This window comes from Musca vetustissima, unplaced genomic scaffold (genome assembly GCF_032173495.1).
Source record: "Musca vetustissima isolate MV318-11 ecotype Yass unplaced genomic scaffold, APGP_CSIRO_Mvet_v1 utg105362, whole genome shotgun sequence".
Taxonomy (NCBI): Eukaryota; Metazoa; Arthropoda; class Insecta; order Diptera; family Muscidae; genus Musca; species Musca vetustissima.
The window spans coordinates 1,886-14,138 of NW_026873135.1; the positions used below are offsets into that span (position 1 = coordinate 1,886).

At 34.3% G+C, this 12,253-nt stretch overlaps 1 protein-coding gene across 1 annotated transcript; it reads right to left on the reverse strand.

Moving 5' to 3' along the window:
- Window positions 1-982: 982 nt before the first annotated feature.
- On the reverse strand, window positions 983-11,469 carry LOC133323053 (putative odorant receptor 85d; the record flags this gene model as incomplete). The annotated part of the gene is made up of 3 exons (XM_061532014.1): window positions 10,685-11,469; window positions 1,303-1,507; window positions 983-1,138 (listed from the first exon to the last, which is right to left on the reverse strand). Coding segments are annotated over exons 1-3 (1,146 nt in total), but the record flags the coding sequence as incomplete, so codon positions are not given.
- Between the last annotated feature and the right edge of the window lie 784 nt (window positions 11,470-12,253).

Here is a 12,253-nt window from a genome sequence, read left to right on the forward strand (position 1 = left end):
AGGCCGCAATTATGGCCCAAACACCGCGAATTTTTACATGGAGAAGGAAATTGAGCCAAAGAATAAGCATGCCTGTTTGGATAAAGATCGGTCAATATTTAGTGGGTTTAGTGAACCCTGACTTTTGTGTGAAAAATGACAAAATTTGTATTCTATGGCGTATATATTTGCCCCTGAGGGACCAAGGCCCGAGAAGTTTATAGTGTGTTCAAGAGGAGTAGTCCTTTAAATTGATACAATTATATTGTCGTATGTACTCAGATGTGGGAGTTACACTTAAATATTTACAGGTGCTTACGTATTCAGGCATTATTTAGTAACCCAATACCGCACTAGAGGGCGGAAATACTGCGCTTATCGCTTTGAAAATTTCAATGAGATTCCAGTTATGGTCAAGGACAACACCTATAATTTTCGGTGATGAGCACATAATAATTTGGGAATGAAGTCGACCGAAAACTTAACTTTTTGTGCTATTTTTTTTTTTTTTTGACTCAATCTATAGACCAAAATTGAAAGCCCAACATTACAACATAACCCACGGTAAAGAGAATCTGGACAAGTACAGCCCTCGTCTACTGTATATTGCTAATATTTGTTGACTTTTAGTCGGGTGTCAAGAGTGTGCAAATAACGCAAAGTTAGATTTTCGTGGAAGTTGTGCAGGGTATTATATGGTCGGCCCCGTCCGAGTATACTGCACCGTTCACGGGTTTTTTAACACTAGAACGCCGAAGGCGGTCATTTTGACCGCTTTCCAATTTCAAGTATAAAAGCAACTGTGCATTTAATTACACTTTTTTTTAAAATTTGGTGAATTTTTTATAATAAACATAATTCTATGAGGTACAAAAAGTCACCATATTTTAAAAAAAGTGTCATTAAATGCACAGTTGCTTTTGTACTTGAAATTGGAAAGCAGTCAAAATGACTGCCTTCGGCGTTCTAGTGTTAATAAAATAGAAATTGATAATAAACTTACATTGCCATAACTCTCGATTGAAATGGTAAAAAACTTAAATGCTGTCAAATGAGCTGGCCTCTGCGAACGGGCTATGGCCAATACAAGCAAACGTTGATAACGAACATCTGTCGCATACCATTCCTGACCGATTAATGACCCGCTAACTCGGTAGCTCTATAAGGACGAAGAAAAGGTGTATGTTTATAATATATTCATATGTATATATGCATATATTTATAAAAATTTAAATAAAAGGAGACGAGGTTAAGTGATCGAACTGTGTGACATGCCACACACAGTTCGATCACTAGAGAAGAAGCTGGTATTGTATTACATACGTTGTCAATTAACCGCTGTCCTAGCATACAAATATAGTAGACTTGAGATGAAGCTGAAACAAAAAATCCAACAAATTTTATCATATTCAAATCCAAGTCGGAACCATTTGCAATTTGTATCGAAATCATAACGATAATAAATATGGAGATCATATAGTTCAACAATATGGAAAAGCTGAAAACTCCATTAACCGTCTCGGCAACTCTGAAATAATAAATAAATGAAATTGTTCAAATTGAAAGATTTTATAGATCACCGTTCCACGGGGGAAATATAGTTAATAGGTCTAATGACAACACATAAAGGTGACCATATGTGTATCTATACTAATAAAAGAGTAAAGTGATTGACTGACTGACTGATTGACTGACTGATTTAACGATTCATCAACGCCCAGACGAAACGGCTGAAGCTAGAATCTTGAAATTTTGGGTGAGGGTCACTCTTGGCCCAAATGTGACAGATAAGGCTGGGTTTTTGGATATTCGTACTAGAAGGGTACGAAAAGTACTAAAAAGTACTAAATATAATATAATTTGTATTTGGCGAACCAGTAGAGCTAAAACTCTGAAATTTGGATTGAGGGTCACTGATGGAGTGTAGGATAGATGTACCAAAGGGTTTTTGGAAATTCGAACTACAACTATCCGAAATGTACGAAAATGTACTAAATTTTGTACAATTCTGTAGCATGAGAACGGATAGAGCTAAAAGCTTGAAATTTGGAATGCGAATTAGGGTTGGGAAGTAGGGTCGATATAAGGAGATGGTTTTGAAACCGTGTACTCATGTGTACGAATAGTACTATAATTGTGATATGTACGTAGTTTTGGAAATTTGTTACTTATGTGTACGAAAAGTACTAAATCGTACTATAATTGGTACAATTTGGATTTGGGTGAACCGATAGAGCGGAAACAATAAAATTTGGAGTCAGGATCACTGTAGGGGTGTAGGATTGGGGTCAGGACTCAGTTTAAGACATTATTACTTATGGGTACTAAATGGTACTAAATTTGGTACAATTTGAATTTTAGGTGAACAAATTGAGCTAGAATCATGAAATTTGGAGACAGGATCATTGTTGAGGTGTAAGATTGAGATATGTAGGGAGTTCTAAAAATTTATACTAATGTGTACTAAATTTGGTACAATTTAATTTGTGGGTGAACCGATGGAATTGGAATCCTGAAACTTGGATTTAGGGTCACTGTGGGGGTGTTGGTTTGAGTTAAGTAGGAAGTTTTGGAAATTCGTACCACTGTGTACTAAATTTGGTACAATTTGAATTGTGGGTGAACCGATAGAGTTGGAATCCTGAAATTTAGATTTTGAAGTACTGTGGGGGTGTTGGTTTGGGTTAAGTTGGAAGTTTTTGAAATTCGTACTAAATGGTACTAAATTTGGAACAATTTGATTTTTTGGTGAACCAATTGAGCTAGAATCATGAAATTTGGAGTCAGGATCATAGTTGAGGTTTAAGATTGAGATATGTAGGGAGTTTTAAAAATTTGTACTAATGTGTACTAAATTTGGTACAATTTTAATTGTGGGTGAACCGATGGAATTGGAATCCTGAAACTTGGATTTAGGATCACTGTGGGGGTGTTGGTTTGAGTTAAGTAGGAAGTTGTGGAAATTCGTACCACTGTGTACTAAATTTGGTACAATTTGAATTGTGGGTGAACCGATAGAGTTGGAATCCTGAAATTTAGATTTTAGAGCACTGTGGGGGTGTTGGTTTGGGTTAAGTTGGAAGTTTTTGAAATTCGTACTAAATGGTACTAAATTTGGTACAATTTGAATTTTAGGTGAACCAATTGAGCTAGAATCATGAAATTTGGAGTCAGGATCATTGTTGAGGTTTAAGATTGAGATATGTAGGGAGCTTTAAAAAGTTGTACTAATGTGTACTAAATTTTGTACAATTTTAATTGTGGGTGAACCGATGGAATTGGAATCCTGAAACTTGGATTTAGGATCACTTTGGGGGTGTTGGTTTGAGTTAAGTAGGAAGTTGTGGAAATTCGTACCACTGTGTACTAAATTTGGTACAATTTGAATTGTGGGTGAACCGATAGAGTTGGAATCCTGAAATTTAGATTTTAGAGCACTGTGGGGGTGTTGGTTTGGGTTAAGTTGGAAGTTTTTGAAATTCGTACTAAATGGTACTAAATTTGGTACAATTTGAATTTTAGGTGAACCAATTGAGCTAGAATCATGAAATTTGGAGTCAGGATCATTGTTGAGGTTTAAGATTGAGATATGTAGGGAGCTTTAAAAAGTTGTACTAATGTGTACTAAATTTGGTAAAATTTAAATAGTGGGTGAACCGATAGAGTTGGAATCCTGAAACTTGTATTTAGGATCAGTGTGGGGGGTAGGATTGGGGTATGCAAGAAGTTTGGGAATTAGTACTACTGTGTACTAAATTTGGTACAATTTGAATTGTGAGTGAACTGATAGAGTTTGAATCCTAAAACATGGATTTAGCATCACTGTGGGGGTGTAGGACCGGGGTATGTAGGAAGTGTTGAAATTTTGTACTACTGTGTACTAAATATTGTACAGTTTGAAATGTGGGCGAACCGATAGAATTGGTATCTTGAAACTTGGATTTAGGATCATTGTGGGGGTGTAGGATTGGGGTATGTAGGAAGTTTTAAAAATTCGTACAAATGTGTACTAAATTTTGTACAATTTAAATTTTTGGTGCACCAATACAGCTGGAATCCTGAAATTTGGAGTAAGGGTTACAGTTTCAAAATAGTACCAAATGTGGATTTGAGTAAACCGCCAGAGCTAGAATCTTGAAATTTGAAGTTAGGATCACTGTCGGGGTGTAGTATTGAGCTATGTAGAAAGTTTTGGACATTCGTAATAATGTTTACTAAATGGTACCAAATGGTGGTTAGGATCACTGTTGGGGGGTTCGAATGGGGTATGTAGGAAGTTTTGGAAATGTGTACTAAATGGCACTAGATTTGGCACAGTTTGGATTAAAAGTTAACCGATAGAGCTGAAATCTTGAAATTGAGTAATAAGGTTTTCATTGGATTGCATGATGTAGGTAGTAATGCAAATTTGTACCTATGTGTATTAAATGGCACTAAATTTGAAACAAATTGGATTTAGGCGAACCGATAGAATCCTGAAATTTGAAATTAAGATTGGGGTCTGTGGGAAGTGTTGGAAATTCGTATGTTAATGTAGGAAGTTATGACAATTTATATATTTATGTTTACTAACTGGTACTTAATTTGGATTTGGGTGAAGCTATATTTGAAATTTGGAAATTTAACTAAATGACACAAAATTTTGTATAGTGCTTGATTTATTTTGCGGTTAGAATTTGAGTGTAGGGTTGAGTACTATAAGAGAACATTGGTACCAAACGGTTTTAAAAGTGTTAATATTGGTTGGTATTGGGTTTTAAATACTTTCCACATTCGCTGACGAATTAGCGGGTATATGCTAGTACTACATATATTTATTCTGACATTTGTTCGCTATGGCATAAAAAGGTTTTTTCAAGATGTGCGGAGGGTGGGTCGAGCAATTTTACTGTCTAAATCTGATATTTACCGAAGATTAGATAAGTGATAAGTGAGTGAGTGACTGGAAGATCATCGCAGAGACGAAAGGGGCGATAATCTTTTGAGTGTGGGTTATTGTTGGTGTGGGTTATTGTAGGCTGAAATTTTAACTAGAAGCGTACAAAATGTACTAAAATATACTAAATATGGTATCACATTTATTATGCAAACGGGAAGAGCTAGAATTCTGAAATTTCAAATGTGGGTCACTGGTGGAATGTTAGAATGATGTACAAAATTCGAACTATAAGTCTACGAAAAGTACTAAACTTTACATGGAACATATATAGCTAGAATCTTGAAATTTTATATGGAACTAGCGGGACCCGTGGCGCTTCGCTGCCCCTGCTGAAATTATCAAATTAAAATTTAGGTAGATCAATTGATAAATTTAATTTTAAAATTAGGTAAACCCTGGTATTTGTATATGCTCGCATAAACACTACAAAAAAGTGTGAAATTTCCATGTTGTAATAGTTGTATAGTAATTATTAAATAATTCACTGTTTTCTGTAATGGTTGTAATTTTTGCTTTCTTGAAACACAATTTTTTCGAAAAGTAACAACAATTCAAAAATTATGTCAATATTTTTTTATCAATTTTACACGATCGATCACCTACATTTGTTACCTCCTCCACAAATGACATTTAAAAAAAATAGTGTTGTATCTGAATTTATCCTATCCCAGTCCCTGGCTTTTTCCAGATGATAAAACGATTTATAATAAACCAGTAAGGAAAGTAGTAAAGTCAGACGGAGCCGACTATATGATACCCTTCACCAATTTGGGTATATTCAACAGATGAATCCTAACAGACGTCGCATTTTTAAAGGACCACTAAAATGAAATTGGATCCATAAACATGTCATTCTGCCGAAAGATATTAAGGACTTTAGTACAACATTTACCTTAAATCGGACACAAATATATATGGGAACTATATCTAAATCTGAACCGATTTTCACGAAATTTAACACACATAATTCTAAACTTAACTCATTAAGCTGTGCCAAACTTCATGCTGATCGAAAGATTTTAAGGGACTTTGATGGACCATTTACATTAAATTGGACGAAAATATATACGGAAGCTATATCTAAATCTGAACCGATTTTCAGGAAACTTAACACACATCATTCTATACCTAATTCATTACGCTGTGCCAAATTTCGTGCAAATCGAAAGTTATATCTAAATCTGAACCGATTTTCAGGAAACTTAACACACATCATTCTAGACCTAATTCATTACGCTGTGCCAAATTTCGTGCAAATCGAAAGATATTTAGGGACTTTGGTGCACCATTTACATTAAATCGGACGAAAATATATATGGGAGCTATATCTAAATCTGAACCGATTTTTCCCAATTTCAATAGGGTTCGTCCTTGGGCCAAATAAGTGCGCTATGCCAAATTTCATCCAAATCGGATCATAAATGCGACCTGTACTTTGTTCACAAAAATACATGGACGGACGGATAGACGGACATGCGTAGATCGACTCAGAAAGTGATTCTATGCATATTCTCAAAAGGAACCATGTGTCTATCTCGTTTCCTTTTGCCTGTTACAAACATATGCACAAAGACATAATACCCTGTACCACAGTGTGGTGAAGGGTATAAAAATTTAATTTTAAAATTAGGAAAACTCTGGACTTTAATATGCTCGCATTAACACTACATGTTGGCAATTTTTGTTTTTTGATACACACCGTTAATAACACTGTGCGACACGAAAATTTTTCAGGGGTTCTAATGTACCAATTCTGTTTAGTTGAAGTCCCTGGACCACGAAAATACCTTTGGTTTTTCTGGGTCACTTCGAAAATTAATTTTATAACGGTAAATATAGAGAAAAACGCGGTTTCATGGATTTTCCATTTGAAACTTAAATAACTTATTTACTTTATAACGGATTTATACTATTCTTTTTTTCTTTCGAAGAAAACAATTTTTCCTTTCAAACAAGATATATATTTGGTAAATCGGTTGAGGATTGGCTGAGTTACAGCGGTTAAAATGTGAAAAAATACGCATAAAGTGACAAAATTTATTTTTCTTCGGACTGTACGATGAAATTATGATATCAAGCCATATAAGTTTTATTATATTACGGAGAAGAAAATTAAATTAGCTTTCGAAAATGATAAAAATCAAAAAAATCGGTTAAAAAATGAATGACTTATACACATTTTTGTATTGATTCTATGCATATTCTCTAAAGGAAATATGGGTCTATCTCGTTTCCCTTTGCCTGTTGTAAACATAACGGTTTGTAACAGGAAACGATACAGACCCATATTTCCTTTAGAGAATATGCATAGAATCAATACAAAAATTTGTATAAGTCATCCATTTTTTAACAGATTTTTTTGATTTTTAACATTTTCGAAAGCTAATTTAATTTTCTTCCCCGTAATATAATAAAACTTATATGACTTGATATCATAATTTCATCGTACAGTCCGAAGAAAAATAAATTTTGTCATTTTATGCGTATTTTTCCACATTTCAACCGCTGTAACTCAGCCAATCCTCAACCGATTTACCAAATATATAACTTGTTTAAAAGGAAAAATTGTACTCTTCGAAAGAAAAAAAGAATAATATAAATCCGTTATAAAGTAAATAAGTTATTCAATTTTCAAATGGAAAATCCATGAAACTACGTTTTTCTCCATATTTACCGTTATAAAATTAATTTTCGAAGTGACCCAGAAAAACCAAAGGCATTGTCGTGATCCAGGGACTCCAACTAAACTGAATTGGTACAATAGAACCCCTGAAAAAATTTTTTTTGTTATTTTGTAGCACAGTGTAATTTTTATCAATTTTACACAATTGTTATGTCCATGAAAACAGATAATGACACGTAATAACTGAAATTACTATTTTGAACGTCTTATTATCGATCACATCCACCTGTTACTTCCCCACAAAATGGTATTTATTATAATCCATATATTTTTGTAATCCAAGTAAAATTTTTTATATAAATATATTTTCACAAACTGACAAAATAAAAGATTATAATGTCAATAAATTTTTTCAATTTTATTTTATTTTTATTTCCATATTTCAAATTTTTTCCAAAATTTATTCTCATCGGATGAAGCGTATTTACTTCCAAGTTATTCAACTAAATGTAGTCGCTACATGTAGCCAACCTATCTTAGAAAGTGAACATACATTCTTTCAGATATATGTACATACAGTGAGTGTAATAAGTATTTTGCCCCAATATAAATTTGACAAAATTCTAATATATACGCCTAAAGCGAGCATACCAAAGATGTAAAATGAATTATGTATGATGGGATATGTTTGTGGACATATTTAGATCTTATTTCTGCAAGAATCACTGAGAACGACCTATTGGTCACGAAGATATCGGCAAAAATCTATACCAATACAAAAATGATTATCACAAAAAAGTATTTTGCTTTTTATTATCATTTTTTAAAAAATCATTATATAACACACGCTTCGTCTTTTTATAGTTATCATTGCGGGTAACCACATACTAAAAGCGATTTGGCGACGATTCCAATAAACCACGGCATTTTTTCGCGAATATTTTCTCACATTTACGTGCAATACATTATTCAGCAATTTTTCATTTAATATATGGTAATTTCTCGTCCTAATCTCAAAATGAGAGTATTAGATATAGTCGTCGCGGCTTCAAAACATTCCAAATAAGTTTAGAATACTAAAAAGGAGGTTTTGCAAAATAAATCGCGAGGACAGGACCTTAAAAACTATTAAAACCAAAATCCGACAAAGAAATTATTAAAAAAATATCGCGAAACCCCATTTTTCACACTTTGAAAACTTTATGGTCCATTAATATTGATCTAGGAACCAATATATGCGATGAAAATAGCAATAAGGTGGTCAGATTCAAAGAAATTAACAGTTCTAAAACAACAGAAACTACAAACAGTACATGAGGATGGAAGAAAACATCATTCTTCGTCAAATACTATTGCGTTTTAAAAAACTGTGGTAGCTGGTGACGAATACGCAGTCAATATTTTACATCCGTTTAACACCATCAGTTGCGAATAAAATGCATCAGTGAATAAGCTGGTCGATCTTTGGTTTTAATAGTTTTTGGGGTCCTGTCCTCGCGATATATTTTGCAAAACCTCCTTTTTATTATTCTAAAGTTAATTGGGATGTTTTGAAGCCGCGACGACCATATATAATACTCACATTTTGAGATTAGGACGAGAAATTACCATATATTAAATAAAAACTTGCTGGAGAATGTATTGAACGTAAATGTGAGAAAATATTCGCGAAAAAATGCAGTGGTTTATTGGAATCGTCGCCAAATCGCTTTTAGTATGTGGTTACCCGCAATGGTAACTATAAAAAGACAATGCGTGTGTTATATAATTATTTTTTCAAAATTGATAATAAAAAGCAAAATACTTTTTTGTGATAATATTTTTGGGTTGGTATAGATTTTGGCCGATATCTTCGTACCAATAGGTCTTTCGCAGTGATTCTTGCAGAAATAAGATCTAAATATGTCCACAAACATATCCCATCATACATAATTCAGTTTACATCTTTAGTATGCTGGCTTTAGGCGTATATATTAGAATTTTGTAATATTTATATTGAGGCAAAATATTTATTACACTCACTGTACATATGTATGTATGTACATATGAATACTTTTGATGCTATAACTCCGACTGTATGGCGGATGCATTAAAACTTTCCAACCAAGCTTCCGAAGTTTCTGGCGAGTTACTGTATATGTGTGTGGCCTAGCTATCTCATTCCGTTTGGCCAAGGTTTCGCAGATAGAAATTCGATCCATCCTATTTTTTTCTGTTAATTGGTATGGCACCCAAACATCGAGCTTATTTTTGAATCCAGGTTTGTGTAAATGGTTTAAAATAGTTTTATGGTCGATTTTTAGCTCCTGGGCGATGTTACGACTGCTAACATGCCGGTCAACTTCGATAATTTCTCCGATTTTATCGAAATTTTCATAATGGGTTTCTCTTTAACCAACCTAATATTCATGTGTTCAAAAAGTACTAATCGGCACTAGATTTGGTACAATTTGGATTTGGGTGAATGAATAGAGCTGTGAACAAAGTACAGGTCGCATTTATGATCCGATTTGGTTGAAATTTGGCATAGGTCAAAGGACGAACCCCATTGAAATTAGGAGAAATCGGTTCAGATTTAGATATAGCTCGCATATATATTTTCGTCCGATTTAATGTAAATGGTGCGCCGAAGTCCCTATATATCTTTCGATTTGCACGAAATTTGGCACAGCTTAATGAATTAGGTCTAGAATGATGTGTGCAAAGTTTTGTGAAAGTCGGTTCAGATTTAGATATAGCTCCCATATACATTTTCGTCCGATTTAAGGTAAATGGTGCACCAAAGTCTTTATATATATTTCGATTTGCACGAAATTCGGCATAGCGTACTGAGTTAGGTCTAGAATGATGTGTGTTAAGTTTCCTGAAATCGGTTCAGATTTAGATATAGCTTCTATATCTGATCAAATGAAACATTTAGTATCGGTTGCAGAATGACATGTTTATGGATCCAATTTCATTTTACTGGTCCTTTAAAAATGCGACGTCTGTTGGGATTCATCTGTTGAATATACCTAAAGTGGTGAAGGGTATCATATAGTCGGCCTGTCCGACTTTACTACTTTCCTTACTGGTTTTTTTCTTTACTTAATATGAAGGTTTTAAATAAATTGGATCTAGTGTTAAAGATTTGCTCAACTTACACATTCAACAAATTATGTCTTTCCAATATTATTTTCAGCTCCTTTATATCGCTGTCATAATCCGTCGATTTAAAATTTTCAATGCGGTAACAAAGATAGTCGAATTGTATAATTACCAAATAAGTGGCACACATTAACAGCATATCGGAGCCGACAAAGTGACACGACACGCTAAACCCACCAATGAATTGTGTGACATAGGCAAAGACATAACCAATTCCGCGGGATGCATCGAATGGATATACCATTACGTAGGGTGTACGTGGCACAAACTCAGCATTCTCGTCGTCGCTTCTCAAATATTCAATAGACGACTGAACCACCGGAAAGGCAATAAACATCGCAGCAGCGCCAAAGTGCTGAATGCCCATGAACTTTGCGTGTCGCATAATATAGGAGTAGTTCTGGGCTAACCGAAACTCCTGACGTTCCTTGAGTGTCTCAGGGAACATTCGTTCCATATCCTTGAGAGCGGTGTAGATCCTTTTGCGACCAATAGCCACGGACATGGTTTTGAAACAGCCGTTCATGGCAAACATAAAATAGAGAATCCACTGAGTTGCATGCACAGTATCGACGAATTCGCCGAACACAAAGAACAGACCCTTGGCAAAGAAACAGAACGTGAAATTGACACCCAGCAACACAAAGATACACTTCTCCGTGATGGTCATGGAGTCATCAGCATTCCATTCGAACATCTTTATACCGACAGCACTATAAAATTTCAACGGCAAACGTATGAAATCGAACAGAGTTAGAGAATTATCCGATGCCAGTACCATTGCGATTGTGGGTATGCAAATGTAATTGACTTATAGATAATTACAAAGAAAATTGCCAATTAACGATATGCTCTTTGCAGGAATGTTGGCAAATATTGCATAATTAAGTTGCACGTTCAAAGTATTCGGAAATTTTGCACATTGACCACTAATTAAAAGGTACGCACATAGACGGTTTTAATCTGAACTCTTTAGGCTCTTCAATAAATCCAATTAAAGCAGGTACAGTAAAATCTCGATAATCCGATTTCCAAATCATATATAACATATATATATATATGTACATATATATATATATATATGTACATATATATGAAGAATTTGAACAAGTTTTATATATTTGGTTTCAGAAGCAAAGCGAAGAAACATTTACCCACAACAAATTCACCGACAGAAAGCTAAATATTGTTGTAGTAAATCTCGATATTTAATGAAAACCTTCCTCAAAAATTATTGGATGCATCGTTTGTTCCACAAGTAGAGCATTTTTAAAAACAAAATATCTTATCGGGAATAAGCGATCTTACTTGCAGACAATGCATCATCTCATGAAGCACTTGTTTCAGAATGTGGGAATTATAAATCCGTCTATATATCCTCACCCTAATGAGGGTATATTCCCTTTGATACGGCAGAAATGTGCCTGACGTGAAATATTGATTTCAAACCCCATGGTTCTTTGGACCAAATCTGTATAACACAAATGTACGTTAAATCTAAAGCTGGAAGCCGAAATTACCCCCACATGTTATGGTTTCATATGCTGATGATTGCACCATCATGT